This window comes from Arachis hypogaea, chromosome 3 (assembly GCF_003086295.3).
Source record: "Arachis hypogaea cultivar Tifrunner chromosome 3, arahy.Tifrunner.gnm2.J5K5, whole genome shotgun sequence".
NCBI classification, from domain to species: Eukaryota; Viridiplantae; Streptophyta; class Magnoliopsida; order Fabales; family Fabaceae; genus Arachis; species Arachis hypogaea.
This window is the reverse complement of record NC_092038.1, coordinates 13,550,773-13,569,346: the sequence shown is the minus strand read 5'-3', so window position 1 is coordinate 13,569,346 and position 18,574 is coordinate 13,550,773. Positions and strand designations below refer to the sequence as shown.

Genomic DNA, 18,574 nt, shown 5'->3' with positions numbered 1-18,574 from the left:
CTACAATCACCAACAATCTCAATTTCATCAATTAATCAAACAAGACATTTATAAATTATTTGCAGTTAATCACTAAATTTCAATGGCATTCATAAATTAATATAGTTAATTTTAAAATAAATTTCCTACCTTCGTATCAAATCAAAATTATCGAGAGCTCTAGAAAAACTTTCTGACCAAGCTGCTAAAGGAAAAAGCGTCAGAAATCGCCCGTGCTTTCTAGAACTCCAGTTAACCAAACTCAAAGGGAAGAGGAGCTACGTCACCGTTAACTTTCACCTATCAAAAATGACGCCAATACATAGAGAATAAGAATACGAACACTCTTATTAAATTAAATTTTTTGTGAAGTTACAAATTATAAGAAATCGGGCTCAAAAGAGTCGAGATTCTAAGGTTTTCGTTCTTCTCACTCACGGTTTACTCTCTCTTTTTCTTTTTAGTTCAATTGGTGATTAATGAAGGGAAAAGGAAGATGAGTATGGATTGATAATATTAACTGAAGCTTTGTGGTTATCAAAGCTTCATTAGGTGTCATTTGTATTATATACATATACATGCATACATGCCACGTTTCAGTTTCAATTTCATATATATATGTTACATGTATATATAAGTTATGCTTTAGTTTTCTTTCTTTTTAGTTCCTTTAAGGCTTCGGCCAAAAGGAAAATAAATAAATAATATAATATAATATAATATAGTAATGATAATAATAGAGTGAAATTAAGTGATTATATAATAATAATAGTAACAATAATAATAATAATAATAATAATAATAATAATAATAATTCTTATATATATATATATATATATATTTGAAATATCTTATTATAATAATAAAAATAATTTAAAATTTTTAATAGATTTTAAATTTAAAGTATTATAAAATTTATTTAATTATTGTAGAAAAATAATTTTTTTAAATACAATAATAAATTATGAATAATTAATTATTTAATTTTTCAAAAATTCGGGATGTTATAATGCTCACGCATCACAACACCAAACTTGAATTGTTGCTTGTTCTCAAGCAACCAAAACTAATATAAGCTTAGGATGTGAATTTGCATGAGAATGAGAATTCAATTAAGTTCATGTCTTTTCTTATAGTGGGGTTTACAACTGCAATCCTGAATAGTTTTGGCATCTCACTCTTCTTTGAATCAAAAGAATGTTACTGTCATCTGAAATTAGAATTCGGATAATATTATGAATTCTCTGATCTTTTGTAATTCAATTTAATTCTTGAACATAGCAATTTTTCTTTGGTGCTTTGCACTTTGAGTCTAGCCGTGACTTTAAATATTTTGTCTCAAATTTTACTTGACACAGAAATACCACAAGCACTTAACTGAGGAACTCTCTTTAAGTTCTAAATATTTTTATTTTTATTTTTATTTTATTTTTAATTTTTAATTTTATATTTTTTTTATCCCCAGACAGTGGTACTCAAAGCCTTTGGCATACTCTGCAATTGATCTCGACTCTAAATATTTTGTCTCAAGGATTACTTGACACAAGAACACCACAAGCATGTGACTAGGAAAATAACTCTTTGAACTTTTAATCATGTCTGACCTTCATAGTCATTGATTCTTAAAGCCTTGGACCTTGCTTTTATTTTTCTTTTACTGTTTCTTTTGCTTCAAGGATTAAACTTTCATTAATTTCAGAGAAATCATAATAATTCTCTAAATTCCTGTTCATTATACATCAACATTCTTTGATTCAAATTTAAATATGCATTGTTCATGTCATGCATTCATAATCCCAGAAAATACCACCACATTTAAGTAAATAAGACTACTCTTAAAATTAACTCAAGTTCTCATGCAATACATCACTTCTATATTTTTTTTTTGAATTTAAGCTCAGTGGGTAATACATGAGACATCTTTTCAGAATTAAAGCATTTAATGGAAAACTAAACTAGACCTAGGATTCTTACTAACAAAGGATCATGCAACAAACAAAGCAAAATAGCAGAAAACCGGAACGTAACATAGAAAAAGAGGGGAGGAATAAAAAAATGAAAAAGGAGCTCCACCACCTTAGTTATCCTAGCGGTCGCTTTATTCTTCATGTTGTGCTCCTCAGTGAAGATGATTCGCCTCCCTTTTGGTGCCATAGGAATAAACAGAAAACCCTTAAGCGAAGCGTCAACACCAAATTTAAAGGTTTGCTTGTCCTCAAGCAAAGAAAAACTGAAAAATAGAAAGAGAAAAATATTATGATGAAAAAAAAAGAAAAGGATAAAAGAAAAAGAGAAAATTAGGATTGGGGGAGGGGGAGGGGAAAAGAAAATTAAAACTGGGCGGTGAACTAGTGTAGTTGTGCGGCGCAGGCGATGCATACGCGTGGGTCGCGGAATTTTCTTAATGACGCGTAAGCGTTAGGAACGCGTACGCGTGCCCTGGGTTTTGTGCGATTCGCGCGAAGCCAGCCGCGTGCATGCACAACTCTCTGTTTGCATGGCTTGGAAACCAATATTTTTATACGACGCGTGCACGTCATGCACGCGCACGCGTAGATGAACATTTGTGCAAACGACGCGCACGCGTCAGGGACGCGTACGCGTGGTCAATTTTGTGCGTCTAGCACACTTTCAGCTCCAAACCAGCACAACTCTCTGCCCAAACACATATCTACGTCGGATTTCAAGGTCACGCGTATGCGTCACTGACGCGCACGCGTGCAAGGCGAAAAGTACAAACGATGCATATGCGTGGGTTACGCGTACGCGTGATGCGGCTTGTGCTTCCAGCATGCTTCCATGCTCCAGCGCTACTCTCGTTCAACTCTCTGTCAAGTTTTATTTTTCATGCACATGCACATGACGCGTATGCGTCAGCGACGCTTGCGCGTCATGTGCTCCTCTTCTCTTTTCTTTTTTTTCGATTCTTGTTCTAAAATAGCTGCATGATCAGAAAATTAGTAAGAACTTAATAAAAATCAAATAAGTAAGAAAAATACTACTACAAAAAATAACTAAGAATGAAAAGGAACGATCATACCACGGTGTGTTGTCTCCTACCAAGCACTTTTAGTTAAAGTCCTTAAGTTGGACATGTGGTGAGCTCCTTGTCATGGTGGCTTGTGCTTGTACTGATCCAAAAATCTCCACCAATGTTTGTAATTCCAATGGCCACCGAGATTCTAAACTAGGCGCATAACGCCTTCGAGCAAGTTGAAGCAAGTAACAAGGCCCCAAGAGTATTGATTGTGGGAATGAATTCCAGGGTCCCAAACCTTGCTTTTACACCCGTCTTCTTGTGGATCACCATTGTTCCCACCGGGTGGCAAGCAATCTAAATTCTCAGAGAGACATCCAAACAACCTTCTATATCCATTCAATTGAGCTCTACACCAGTCCTTGCACTTTAATTTGGAGCATGCAACTATATTGAAACTTCCTTGACAACTCTTACCACTAACCATCTTCCTCTTAGTCTTAATGCCACAAAGAGCTCTAAGTTGACCATCCGTCTCCAGTAGCCCATATTCAAGTGGGAAAGTAAAGGTTAAGGATAGGAATTTTATCCACTTGAATGTTGTATTGGATGGTGATGGCTTTGGAAGAGATCTTGCAAGCTCCACTCCCTTGTGTTCTTCTTTGAATTCTTCTACTTCTTTGTAAGTTTTCTCAATTTCAACCTCTTTCTCTTGGTAGCTTTCTTCTAATTCAATCTCTTCTTCATTGCTTACCAAAGGCATGAAAGGTTGTGCATCTTCCTCTTCTTCCATATGTGAGGGTGGAAAGTTCTCTAATTCACTAGAGTACAAATTCCTTTGATTGATTTCCTCACTTTCTTCCCTAGGATCTTGCATTGTATCTTTTGGGAAGGAACTTGCTTGTTCTTCTTCCTGGTTCTTGATTAGTGACTACACATGTTTCTCTAGATTTTTGACACTTGTCTTTATATCATGTAGGAATTCTTTCATGAGAAGCTCAAGATCTGACGGTATTTGAGATGAATAAGGAGATGGTGGCTCTTGATATGCATAAGAAGAAGATGATGGTTCTTGATAAGTGTAAAAAGAGGATGGTTCTTGGTATGAATAGGGAGATGGTGGCTCTTGATATGGGTGGAAGGATGACGGTTCTTGATATGGATAGAGTGGTGGTTCTTGGTATGAATATGCAGGTGGTGGCTCTTGGTAGTTGGAACATGGAGCATTGAAGTTTCTTTGGTTTTGACTTTGCCAACCAAAATTCGGATAGTTCCTCCATCCACCATAATATGAATCACTACTCGGGTGTGAGTAGTAACCCATGTGATCTCTCTCCATTATTTTTCCTTAGCACAAAACACCAAAAAGGATTAAACGCACCCTGTGGTAAACAGGAAAGCAAGGAAGAAAGAACAGAATTCTAAGAATTAAAATAAAACTACTAGGAAACACCAAACTTAATTTTAGAAATTAAGAAAAATATTGGTGCTATTAATTTATTTAAATTTTTTTTGAAAATTTTTAAAAATAGATTTTAATAAAATTTAAAAATAAAACGCCTAATCTAAGCAATCAAAAAACTAATAGTTGTTAATCACTATCAATCCTCGGCAATGGCGCCAAAAACTTGGTGCAGAATTTCTAACCACAGACTAACCGGCAAGTGCACCGAATCGTACCAAGTAATATCTCAGGTGAGTAGGGATCGATCCCACGAGGATTGATGGATCAAGCAACAATGGTTAAAATATTGGCATAGTTAGACAAGCAAAAAAGGGTTTTGAGATATTCAAAAGGTTTAAATTTGAAAACATCAGAAGGCAGGCACGCAATTAAGTTGAAAATAAAATATGGGAGAAAATAGTTAAGGTTTCAGAGATATCTATTTTCCGGATTGATTTTTCTTATTAATTTATTTTAATCATGCAAGATTTAATTCATGGCTAACTATTTGTGACTAGACCCTAATTCCTTAGACCTTCCTAGTCTCCTCTAAAATTATCAACTGCCAATTCCTTGGTCAATTAATTCCAATTAGAGGGTGATGATCAAATTCCAGTTTATATGCCACAAGAATCCTAATTATCCAAAAATAAGAGGATTATATGTCACGTATCCCGTTAAATACAAACAATTAGAAATTCAGGATAATATGTTTTCAAGCTGTTGTTCAAGTAAAGAGCTTCTCCAAGTTATACAAGAACTCAATTAGAACATGGGTCATACTTCCGTTCCACCCAAATTCATAAAATAAAGAACAAAAATAATTATTGAAAGATAAATCAAAACAAGAATTAAAATAGAAAAATAGTAATATCAATCCATACAATAGGCAGAGCTCCTAACCTTAACAATGGAGGATTAGTTGCTCATGGTTTAGAGAAAAATAGGATTCTCCTCAAAAGTACAGAGTTCCAATCTGATGGCCTCAAAAGTTAACTAATGGAATCCCTTTTTATAACTAATGCTAATAAATTTAAAATCTAATTATCTAAAATTAAAAATAATATTTTTTCCTAAAAATAATATCTGAATTTAAATCAGAATAATCAGCAGGTCTTCAGTTGATGGGTAGGGACCACATGTTTTGTCCATTCTGCAGCTTCTAATCTGTATTTTCTGGGCTGAAAACTGGGTCAAAACAGCCCAGAAATTGCCCACATGTTTTGTCAGTCACGCGTACGCGTCGCTGGTCTTCTTCGTAAGTTACGCAGACGCGTCGATCACGCGCACGCGTCGCTGAGAAAATCTTCAAATCACGCGTACGCGTCAGTCACGCGCACGCGTTGCTATTGAAAGCTCCAAATCACGCGTACGCGTCAGTCACGCAAATGCGTCGCTCCTCGCTGCCATCTCCTTTTGTTCTTGTGCTGCAGAAACTCCATCAAATCCAGCCGAATGCTACCTAAAATAAATAAAATTGTAAAAGACTCAAAGTAGCATCCATATTGGCTAAAAGATAATTAATTCTTTATTAAACTTAACAAATTAGATGCAAATTCACTAGAAAAAGATAGAAAAGATGCTCACGCATCAGTAGACCAAAGAAGCAAACACTTTAAGGATAATATAAGAACTTATAATAGCATGTTTTGCTTTACGTCCCTTGGAGGTAAAATAGAGACCTCTATCAATGATGGGACAGGTCCTCTCCAGTTTATTGTGAGTGGACAAAACTACCACAGAATTTGAAACTTGGTGCTAATTGAGGGACAAAAACCAAAATTCGTGTAATTATATATTTATGATACAGAAAATGAGATCTCAAATAGGATAGAGATTTTCAGGTTTGTATCATGCATTCCAAACTGATTAAAAAAATTCTGACAAAGATATGGTTATATATTATACTTTTTGTATTTGAATATTGATTTATTGTAATTCTTATTGTTTGATTAGCGTGCATGTAAAATATAAATCTTGAGGTTGGCACAATGAAACCGTATTATATGATCTCATCTTTTTATTCCATAAATTATAGTCGTCGGTAATTTTTTGTAAATATTACTTTTATACCTCACATGGTGAAAGAAATGTATATTTTTATATAAAGTATTTGTTACAGATATAACTGAAATATAATTTATTATCTTGCTGATTATTAGATGTGATAGATATTGATGACCCACAATTTTTTTGTCGGCATTGCGACGCTATGATGTGGTATGAGGAGAGATCAGAGAAGTCCAAAACAGGATCAACATTGAGTTTTCAATATGTTGTATGCAAGGGAAGGTACAACTGCCATTTTCGCAACGTCCACCTCAGCTCTTGCAATATTTAATATCTGGAGTAGACCAAAGAAGCAAACACTTTAAGGACAATATAAGAACTTATAATAGCATGTGTTGCTTCACGTCCCTCGGAGGTAAAATAGAGACCTCCATCAATGACGGGACAGGTCCTCTCTAGTTCATTGTGAGTGGACAAAACTACCACAGAATTTAAAACTTGGTGCTAATAGAGGGACAAAGACCAAAATTCGTGCAGTTATATATTTATGATATAGAAAATGAGGTCTCAAACAAGGTAGAGATTTTCAGTTTTGTATCATGCATTCCAAACTGATTAAAAACATATTAAGGTAGTTCGTACTTTGATTTTGGTTAATTATGAATACTAACATTTTTCAATTAATATTTTATACAGTTCAAGAACCACCAACAACAACATTGACCAGTCCTTAGTTCTAGACCTCAAGGACATGATCGATCAATATAATGTTCTTGCTCACACATTTAGGATAGTGAGAAACTACCTGAATCAAGGAAATATCACAAATATAAGGCTACGGTTGTACCGAAAAAGATCAAAGGATGCAATAGTCTACAATTTACCATCGTCTAATGAGGTCACAGCTCTAATAGTAGGAGATTTTGATTATGGAGATGCAGGGCGTGATATTATAGTTCAATTAAAGTTCGGACATCTACAAAGGATTCATGAGACACACACCGTATTTATTCCTCTTCAGTATCCTATGATGTTTCCTTATGGTGAAGATGGCTACCAATAAGACATTCCTTTGCGAGAATCACATAGAACTGATGAAAATAGAAAGAGACAGCATGTAAGTTTAAGGGAGTTCATAGCATTTAGAATACAAGAGAAAAGGGTCAAGTATGTAACCATTGTTAATGGTAGACAACTATTTCAGCAGTTCTTGGTTGATTACTTTTTTATGATTGAAGCACAAAGGCTGACCTACTATCGAAACAACCAAACCAAGGCAAGGAGTGATATATACAAAGGGATTCAAGATGCAGTTGTTAGGAGTGAGACTCGTGCTTCCAAAGCAGGTAAACGTGTCATCCTACCCGCGTCCTTCACTGGTAGCATGAGATACATGTTTAATAATTGTCAAGATGCTATGGCAATTTGTAAGAAATATGAATATCCAGACCTTTACATCACAATGACATGTAACTCGAGTTGGCAAGAGATTGGCAGGGTTAACAATCCAAGGAACTTAAAGGTTGAAGACCGGCCGAATATATCGTGTAGAGTGTTCAAAATTAAGCTTGACATGATAATCTCAGATCTTAAGCAAAAAATTCCATTTGGAGTGCTAGATACAGGTATAGCTCATTATCTAACCTTATTTTTAGAGAAATATTCCTTTAGATTGTTATAAAATAAATGGCAAAATATTTCTTACTTAACATATTGTTGATTTTCTATTATCACCCTTAATTTATCAAAGCACATATATAAAATAGATAATTTATTTATAACATATATATTTTTTGTCTTTTTGGTATAAGGGATATAGGTGGAATTTCAAAAAAGATGTCTACCACATACTCACATTCTTTTAGGTTTTAATGGAGACTATAAGATAACAATGATAACTCAAATTGATCGGTTAATATCTTCAAAGTTGCCAGATCCTATTCGGTACCCAAAATTATTTAGAGTTGTATCTACATATATGATTCATGGACCATGTAGTAGAGCTTTCTCAAAATCTCCCTGCATAAAAGATGCATACTACACTAAATATTATCCGAAAACATTCAGTAGAACCACAGTTATCGATGATAGTGGATACCCATCATATAGAAGACGAGGCACAGGAATGATTACTGAGAAGAAGGGAGTCCATATGGATAATAGGAATGTGGTTCCATACAATGCATATATGCTGATATCTTATCAAGCGCATGTTAATGTAGAGTACTGCAACAAGTCAAATGCTATCAAATATTTGTTCAAGTACGTGAATAAAGGTCCAGACAGGATAGCAGTTGGAGTTACAAAGGAAGCTTCCAGTGGAGAGAATGATCAGGTTATTGATGAGATAAAACAATTTTATGATTGCAGATATTTATCTGCATGTGAGGCAGTGGAGAACTTTAGCTTATGATATTTATTAGAGGTGGCCTTCAGTGATGAGATTAACCTTTCATTTGCCTGGACAACAAAATATCATCTTTAAAGACGATGATGATCTTGAGGAAATCGTGGAAAAAGAGGAAGAAAAATGTACGATGTTCTTAGCATGGATGGAGGATAATAAAAAATTTGAATCAGGTCAAATTTTGATATATGCTGAGTTTCCAAATCAATTTGTTTATGATAGAGAAGTAAGGGAATGGAATCCACGCAAAAAGAGGGTATTCTATCGAGAGGTTAAACTATGTTTCATCGGGTACATGTGATATTTATTATATGAGAATTGTGTTACCTGTTCAGAGAGGTTGCACAACATATGAGTCTATTAGGATAGTTAATGGAATTACATATTCTAGCTTCCAAGATGCTTGCTATTCCATGGGACTACTGTGCGATGATAAGGAATTCATTATAGCTATTAATGAGGTAGCTGAACTTACATCTGGTCATCAATTAAGAAAATTATTTGTGATGCTACTGATATCTAATAGCATTAGCAACCCAGAGCGTGTTTGGAATGCAACTTGGACATTATTAGCTGATGGAATACTATATGAGAGGAGAAAAGCTTTGAAAAATCAAGGTATTTTACTATGTCTTTTTTTTATATCAAGATTGTGTTCTCTTATTATTTTTATTAATAATATTATTAGTTTTATTTTGGAATTACTTATTAAATATTTCATAAAACCACCATGTGCTGTTGTTAGGACTAAATATGACTGATGACGAATTGAAAAACCTCTGCCTTATTGAGATTGAGAAGATACTCAACAGCAATGCAAGATCTATAAGAGACTATCAATCAATGCCATATCTTGAGATGTCTAATGTTCACCTTTTTCAGAATAAGCTAATAGAGAAAAAGTTAGCATATGACACAAATGAGTTGACTCATACAAACTTATATACGGAACAAAAGATGACTCATGAGTAAAGGTTAGTATTCGATGAGATACTCAATGCTGTTATTACAGACTCTGGTAGTTTTTACTTCGTTTATGGGCATGGTGGGTGTGGTAAGACATTTATTTAGAATGGACTTTCTTCTGCTATTCGGTCTAGAGGAAAGATTGTTTTAAATGTCGCATCCAGTGGAATTGCGTCTTTACTCCTACCTGGTGGCAGAATGGCTCATTCTAGATTTTGAATACCCATTACAATTACTGATGAATCTACTTGCAACATCAAGCATGGCAGTTTGAAGGCTGATCTGTTCATCCAAAGTAACTTAATAATTTGGGATGAAACTCCAATGCTCAATAAAATGTGCTTTGAAGCACTTGATCAGACACTCAGGGATCTTATGTCAGTTACCGATCAACATAAGACACATCAACCATTCGGTGGTAAAGTTGTTGATCTAGGAGGTGATTTTAGACAGATGCTTCCGGTGATTCCGAAAGGGAGTGGACACGATATATTGACATCAACTATTAACTCATCCCATCCGTAGTCGTTTTGTAAGATTCTGAAACTGCATACGAACATGAGGCTTCTAATGTCTTCTTCGGATTAAGATGAAGGTGAAATAAAGAGATTTGCTAATTGGATACTTGATGTTGGATACTTGATGTTGTCATGTTCAAAAAAATTTTTAATAATAGTTAGGTAAAAAAAATAGTATTTTCATTTTAGTAACATGTTATAATTTATAATTTTGTACGAATATTTGTTGTAAATTTAACTAATTTATCTATAACTATACTTTTAGACTTAAAATGAAATGTGTAACATAGAGTACAACATCATATGGCAATTATTTATCTAATGATGTTAGTAAAATATTATATTGTCAATAAACTTTTGTTAGATTTTTTAGTATAAAGTTTGGTGCAAAATTGATATGCTACCAATACAGTTATATATATTCTTATCTTTTTAGGTCTCTTTTCTTATCGTTCAAGAATATTATAAATTTTAAACTGTTTTACTTACATTTTATTTTAAATAAATATAAAAATAACATATTCAATACACTTATTATATAATAACAATGATAGTATTATACTAAAATTAAAAAAATTATGATTATAAAATACTATTTTTAATTTATCATGTCAAATTAAAATATAAGCACGTGCATCGCACGGGTTTAACACTAGTATATTATGTAGGTATAAGAGTACATTAAAATAGTATGATAATAATTTAAAGAGAAAAATTATTCTTTGTATATTTATTTAAAAAAAATACATTGTTTAAACTATTTTTTGCAGGTGGAGTCGTTTTTATAATCTTACGATTAAGAGTGAGTGATTTTTTTAAATTTTTTTCACGGTTAAAAGTAAAGCAATTACATAATTTTCTGTGGGTTAGTGCAGAATCTACAGAACGTGAGTACGTGATTGAGTATGTAATTGTAGATAGGGATGACAATTCCACCCAAATTCGCGGGTACCCACCCCACCCCTATCCGGTCGGGGCGGGTAATTATCCGTCCCGCACCGAGGCGGGTTTTTAGCAGGACGATTTCTTGGGAAGGGTGGGGCGGGGCCGAGTTTAGATAATACTCGTCCCTACCCGCCCCGTTATATATATAATATATATAATTTAAATATATAATATGTATAATATATGTAAAATAATTAGTAAATAATTAATAATATGGTATCATATTTAAATTTTTACTTTAATTTATGTTATGTATGTGATGATGGTTATATAAATTTTGAAATTTAATTTTATTTATTGGATTTTAATAATTATAGGGGCGGTAGGAGCGGGACTGGTACCCGCAGGGGCAGGTTAGGGTTCAACGTTTTACTACCCGCGAATAAAAGTGGGGCGGATTCTATGCGGATTATTGTACGGCGGGGTCGGGTAGAGTAAAAACTCTCCCCTACCTGCCCCATTGTCACCCCTAGTTATAAATTATAAAAGTAGGGGTAAAATAAAGAAAAAAATTTGAATACCAAACTTCGTATTCTCGTTATATACTGTTATAAATTAACACTTTAATTTTAATACAACCAATTTATATGAGTTGAGTGGTCAGTTTATTCATCTACCTAAGTAAACGTGAGATTTAAATATCCCTTAAATAAATTTTAAATTCGTAATAAATTAGTTCTTGTTCTATAGAATTGCGGAAATATGATGGATAATTATAATAAAACACATTAATTTTAATATACTAACAATGTAAAATATAAAAACAAATTGTTTTTAATATTATATAATTAAATATCAGTATAAAATTATTTTTTACTTAAAAGTATATTAAAATTAAATTATTATTATTCATGAAAGTTTAGATATTTAGACCAAAAAGAGCAAATTGTGTTGCTATAGAAAACGAAAAAAAAAAAAAACAAAAGGACAAATTGTCTTTGAAGAAATCAAAATTCAAAAATGGATGGTTAGATTTCTGTCCTTAGAAAGTAAGTTTAGAACTTCATGAAGGATCCTGAAGGCGCCGGCAGCAATTTATTTCGACGCCAACATCATCTCTAAATGTGTGTTGACCGTTGATCCTTACGAAATCACATGCAATTTTTTATTTTTATATTAGATTAATAATAATATTTTTTAAAATTGTAAACTGTTATAATATTTTTTTAAAATATAAAATAATTTAATTTAAAAAGTAAAAAATCAAACCGTTTATTTTTAAAAAATACAAAAATTAAACCACCTAATTTTTTAGTACAAAATCGAATCTTTTAATTTTTGTATTCAAATCTAAGATTTGTGTTTAAAAAATTTTAAAAAATAAAACTTAAGTAACATTTGTATACCTCAATTTTTTTATTTTCTAAAATATAAATTGAAGAATTCAATTTGTGTATCTTTTATATTTTAAACAATACTTAAAATTATAATATTAAAATATATCATTTATTCGATTTTTATATTTAAATTTTTTAGCCTTCACGTACTCACTTTTTTAATCAACCTAACGTGGATATCCTATCATATTTAGACAAATTACATAAATAAATTAAATAATATTAGATATTATCTATTTATAATTTTAAAAAAGGGTTATGGTTCGATCCTATTTTATTTTTATATAATCTGTTAAAAATTTTATTGAATTATAAAATAATGCATAAATAATTGTGAGAGCATCAAACGATCTACATACAAACAAAAAAAATATAAACTATGACACTATAAAACAATTTATATACAAAGAAAAATAATTCCTAAACCATGGGTTAGTCCAGCCATTTTATGAACAATGATAATAGTTCCTCTTCTATTTGGTGCACACGGATTCTTTAAGAGAAAAAAAAAACTTAAAGAGAACTGAAATATAACATTTTTAAAAGTTATAAATGAATAATATTTTATATTATTTAATTTATAAGAACTACTCAAATAAAAATATTAAAAATATAATTTATTTATTTAATTACATTTTAAATAAAAATAATATTTTTATATATAACATATCAAAATTTAATCTTATAATTTATCATCTAAAAATAAAAAAATTATAAAAATAATTATAAAATTTTTATTAAAATACTCACTTTAATTTATGTATATAATTTGTTTATCATATTTTGTAAAACTTAAGAATTAGTGCAACATCATTTAAATGTTATTAAATTTTAAATGAGGTCAATGTAATTTATCTTTATTTTATTTGGTACGATATTATTTAAATATTAAATTTGATTATTACTAAAAATAGATTTATAAAGAGAAAAAACTAAATAAAGTGTTTAGTTTAAATTTTATTTTATAAAATATAAACATTAACTAGAAGTCTAGTACAATTAAACCAATTTAATTTGGTATAATTCTTTAAACATAATAAAATAAAAGATCAAATTAAAATGAGAAAATTATATGAGTTTCTCCTTAGATCTCTTCAACTTCCCGTAGTTTCTAGCCTTATCCTCACATTAAATGTTTACATGTACAACACATTGCAATTATTTCCGGGTTTTTTAAGGTGTACTCTACTATTCTATGTCGATTATTATTATATATTACTAATTGACTATCTAATATTATTAATAATATTTTATTAAGATGTTAATAAAATTAAATTTATTTTTTTAGATTTTGATAATATATTTTTTATTTTTTAAATAAAAAATATTATCAAATAATAAAAATATTATTTGAATTTTAACACTAATATTTAGGTGCGATTAAAATTATATAACCACTATAATAATAGATATTATAGCATATATATGCACTATTTTTTATATTTAGCTACCAACTCCCATATAGTTAACAATATCATGAGATTAGAGAGTATGCTTGGTTAATTAGTATTGGTTGATTTAGTTTCCTACTTGCCCTATAAAATTAGCCATCTAGTATAACACCTTTCCAATTGAAATTTTCATTTCTCAAAGCACAATAAAAATTTTCATAAACTAATACTATGTATAACAACGATGAAATGTTTCCAATTGCCATAAATGACTAAGGGTGGTAAGTAGAAAAGTCCGTTCTATCTTGTTAAAAATTTGTTTTTTAATGGATTTTTTTTGTGACTAGTTGATCTGTCTCACTAGAACGGATTCAGAAATCTAATAATAAAGGAGTTGAAAATTAAAATTTGATATAATTAAGTATAATGTCATATATATGATTATATCATATAATTATAATTAATTTTTAATTAAAAAATTAATGAATACTTATCAAATAAAAAAATTATCTCAATCTTTACAATTTTTTCATAATCTTTTATGATTTTACATCTAACAAAATATAAAATTATCTATTTTTAAATATTTTGTTAATTAATTTACTTTAGTAAGTGTTTATGTGCAGAGAATTAAATTTTTATGTTTTATATACTATCCAACCTCCTCTAAAATAATATGTAAGTTACCTTTCATTATGTGTCAGATTGTAATTGGTTCTTATTTTAATCATAGTTGGGTTATTTTATAATTTATTATTCTTAAAATATCAAAGCTCTACTCCCGTTAATTGAAGCACATTCCACTCCTCCATTTTTTGTTCATCACTTCATCACCTAGATTCGGTCCTTCCAAGCACCGTTGCGTTCGTGACAAGGAGCACCAACGTCATCGCCATCTACTGCCTTCCCACACAACCTCTATTTCTTTAGTGCATCATCCCTTAGTCATGAATTTCGTCGCCCATAACTTGTCCTTCCTAGTGTAGCCAGCGCTTCTTTTTGCCATGTATCACTGCTTATCCACATAATTAATGGTTAGTTTTAGTTATTAAATTTTTTATTAAAAAATATATCTTTATTTAATTACGTGACGAAACATATATTTATATGTAAAATATAATATAATAAAATAAATCTATTCAAAGTATTTAAAAGTATAATTAAAATTATGAATATACAAATATAATAATAAAATTTGTACTCCAAACAAATAAACATTTTTTTTATCATACATATATTATTTAAAAAATAAATATATTATTAAAATTAATAATAGAAATTTAAAATAATAAAATTTAACTTTTTTACCGTATTTTTTATAGTATTTTTATTTTTTTAATTTTTAATTTATTAGTACTTCATTATTTAATTAAAAATTAAACAAATTATTTTTATGAAAAATTATTTTTTGTATTATATTAGAGAAGAGACCAATATAGTAGTTTAAAAAATAAATTGTATAAATATTTAAGAGATAAATATGAAATACATACCTAAAATAAATAAAACAGACAAAATGGGAGTACTATTGAGAAATGGAGAATTATTTTTGTCTATTTTATTTATTTTAGGCATGTATTTTATATTTATCTCTTAAATATCTATCTATATAATTTACTTTTGTATTTAAAAATTTTAATATTATCTATTTTTTATTTAAAAATTATTTTTACATTATTTTTTAGACTGTTATATTGGTCTCTTCTTTAAGATAATACAAAAAATAATTTATCATGAAGATAATTTATTTAATCATTAATTAAATAATAAAGTACGAATAAATTAAAAATTAAAAGAATAAAAATACTATAAAAAATACTTATAAGAAAGTTAGATTTTATCATTTTAAACTTGTGTTATTAATTTTAACAATTTATTATTTTTTAAAATAATTTATGTACAATAAAAAATATATTTTTTCTGATTTTAATCATACTTTTAAGTACTCTAAATAGAGTTATTATATTATATTTTACATATGAATATATGTTCTATCGTGTAATTAAATAAAGATTTATTTTAATAAAAAAATTTAATAACCAAACTAAACATTACTTAGGTATGTATTTCATATTTATCTCTTAAATATTTATACAATTTATTTTTTAAATTGTTATATTGGTTTCTTCTCTAATATAATATGAAAAATAATTTTTCATAAAAATAATTTGTTTAATTATTAATTAAATAATAAAGTACTAATAAATTAAAAATTAAAAAATAAAAATACTATAAAAATACGGTAAAAAAGTTAAATTTTATCATTTTAAATTTCTGTTATTAATTTTAATAATATATTTATTTTTAAATAATATATGTATAATAAAAAAAATATGTTTATTTTTTTGGAGTACAAATTTTATTATTATATTTGTATGTTCATAATTTTAATTATACTTTTAAATACTTTGAATAGATTTATTTTATTATATTATATTTTACATATAAATATACGTTCCATCACATAATTAAATAAAGATATATTTTTTTAATAAAAAAATTTAATAACCAAATTAACCATTAATTAAGTGGGTAAGCAGTGATTCACGCCAAAAAGAGGCACTGGCTATACTATACTGGGAAGAGAGGTTGTGTGGGAGGGCATGACGAAACACGACGGTGCTTGGAAGGATCAAATCTAGGTGATGAAATGATAAACAAAGAATGGAGGGGTGGAATGTTCAATTAACGGGAGTGGAGTTTGATATTTTAAGAATAATAAATTATAAAATAACTCAACTATGGTTAAGATAAGGACCAATTACAATGTGACACATAATGAAGGGTAACTTACATGTTATTTTAGAGGGGATTAAGTAGCATTAACCTATTATAAAATATGACATAAAATAATATAAATAAATTTCACTAACAATTTTGTTGTGTGAATTTAAAATATACTAAAATGTTTTTCTATAATAATAGGGGTAAAAACTAATAGAAAAATAATAAAAAAGTAACAACTAAATTGCCAATTAAAAAAAACAATATTATTATAAATAATATTAAAGTATTTTTTATATAATTATAGATGTTAAAATTAATTTCAAAAAAACAAATGTAAAAAGAATTTTAAATCAAATAAAAAAATATAAAATTAATTTCAAAAAAAAATGTAAAAAGAATTTTAAATCAAATAAAAAAATATAAATAATATAAATATATGTAGAGAAATTTAAATTTTAATACATGATGAATAATAACTTTTTTTATTATTACTATGCTATTAAATTTTATTCTATATAATACATCTATTATATCCTCATATGAGTTTTAAAATTTGTTTTGGGGCCACCTTGAGTCCGTCTCTGCGCCCCACCTATCTAGTGAGGCGGTTTTAAAATCTCATCCTTCTTAATTATGGATTGACGGGCTAAGTTCGCCAAATTTTTTTTTTACTATTAACTATTAAATAATATATATAATTTCACAATATTTTAATAAATTTTTTATTTCTAAAGACATAAAAAATTATAATTTTTATATTCACAAACATTAAAATCTTTGTAATTATAAATATCTAATAAACATAATTATAAACCAAATTTTCATCCAAAACATGATTATAAATATTGTCTCCAAAGCAAAATAAACATAATCCAAAACACTCAATTTTTATTTTTATTCTCTTATAAGTTAGGTAGGAAGAAGTTGAGTTTTGGTCAAAAAATTACCGTCTTATCAAAAAATACTAAATTTGACAGAAAAGTCCACCCCGCTCTACCAAAACTCACATTTTAAGCGGTACAAATTAGGCAGACTTTTATTATTTAACCGCCTTAATTTTTTAGCCTAACCTATTTTTTTTTTTGACGAATTATACAAGTCAACTTGATATTTAGATCTGTTTGTCACCCTTAATACTGAACTACAACAAACAAACAACCTTTTTTATGATAGAAAGAAGACAATTAAGTTTCAATAATAAAGGGCACTTAAATGTCGGGGGATAATTAAGAGTGCCTTCAATGAGAAGACAAAAAAGAAGTTAGAAAGTAAAGATAATGTCTGTGATTTTGCTCCAAATCCAATGAATCTACTTAGTGGAACTCTTAATTTTATTTTGATTTTGTTTAAGGATTAAAAAGTCAAAGGGCATAGCACTCTTATAATCAAAATTGTCAACTTGTCGCACCATCCATGTAAAACACAAGATTAGTGGTGACTTAACTTAAATCATTCACCCACGAAAAGAAAGAATTAAAAAACAAAAACAAAAAAATTGCATTAGTGGGAAAAAAACAATGATAGAATAAACAAATGGTTTCTTTCAATCCATGCAACCGCGGAGCTTGAAAAATAACTTTAGAGAAACCGAAAATTCTTTTAACACAATATATAATGATAGAAAAAGTAAATAAAAGTTTGATTAAATTTTTTTATACAATAAATATATTAAAATTCCATTTTTAATTCTTTAACAAAATATTCTTTTTTTATTTTTAGAAGCATACTACTTATTAATCAAATTTATTAAATTATCTATATACTATAATATAAAATTTAAAAAAAAAAATATTAACGTAATAAATTGATTTCAAAAATAAAAAATATATAATTATTTAAAAAAAATTATTTTTAATTTCTAAAAAATATAAAA

General features: G+C 28.9%; 1 protein-coding gene across 1 annotated transcript; it reads left to right on the top strand.

Moving 5' to 3' along the window:
* The first annotated feature begins 7,638 nt into the window (after nt 1-7,638).
* On the top strand, nt 7,639-10,308 carry LOC140183183 (uncharacterized). The gene is made up of 5 exons (XM_072231205.1): nt 7,639-8,035; nt 8,276-8,745; nt 9,153-9,435; nt 9,563-9,719; nt 10,053-10,308. The coding sequence occupies exons 1-5, from the start codon at nt 7,639-7,641 to the stop codon at nt 10,306-10,308; spliced, it is 1,563 nt and encodes a 520-aa protein (XP_072087306.1).
* The last annotated feature ends 8,266 nt before the right edge of the window (nt 10,309-18,574 follow it).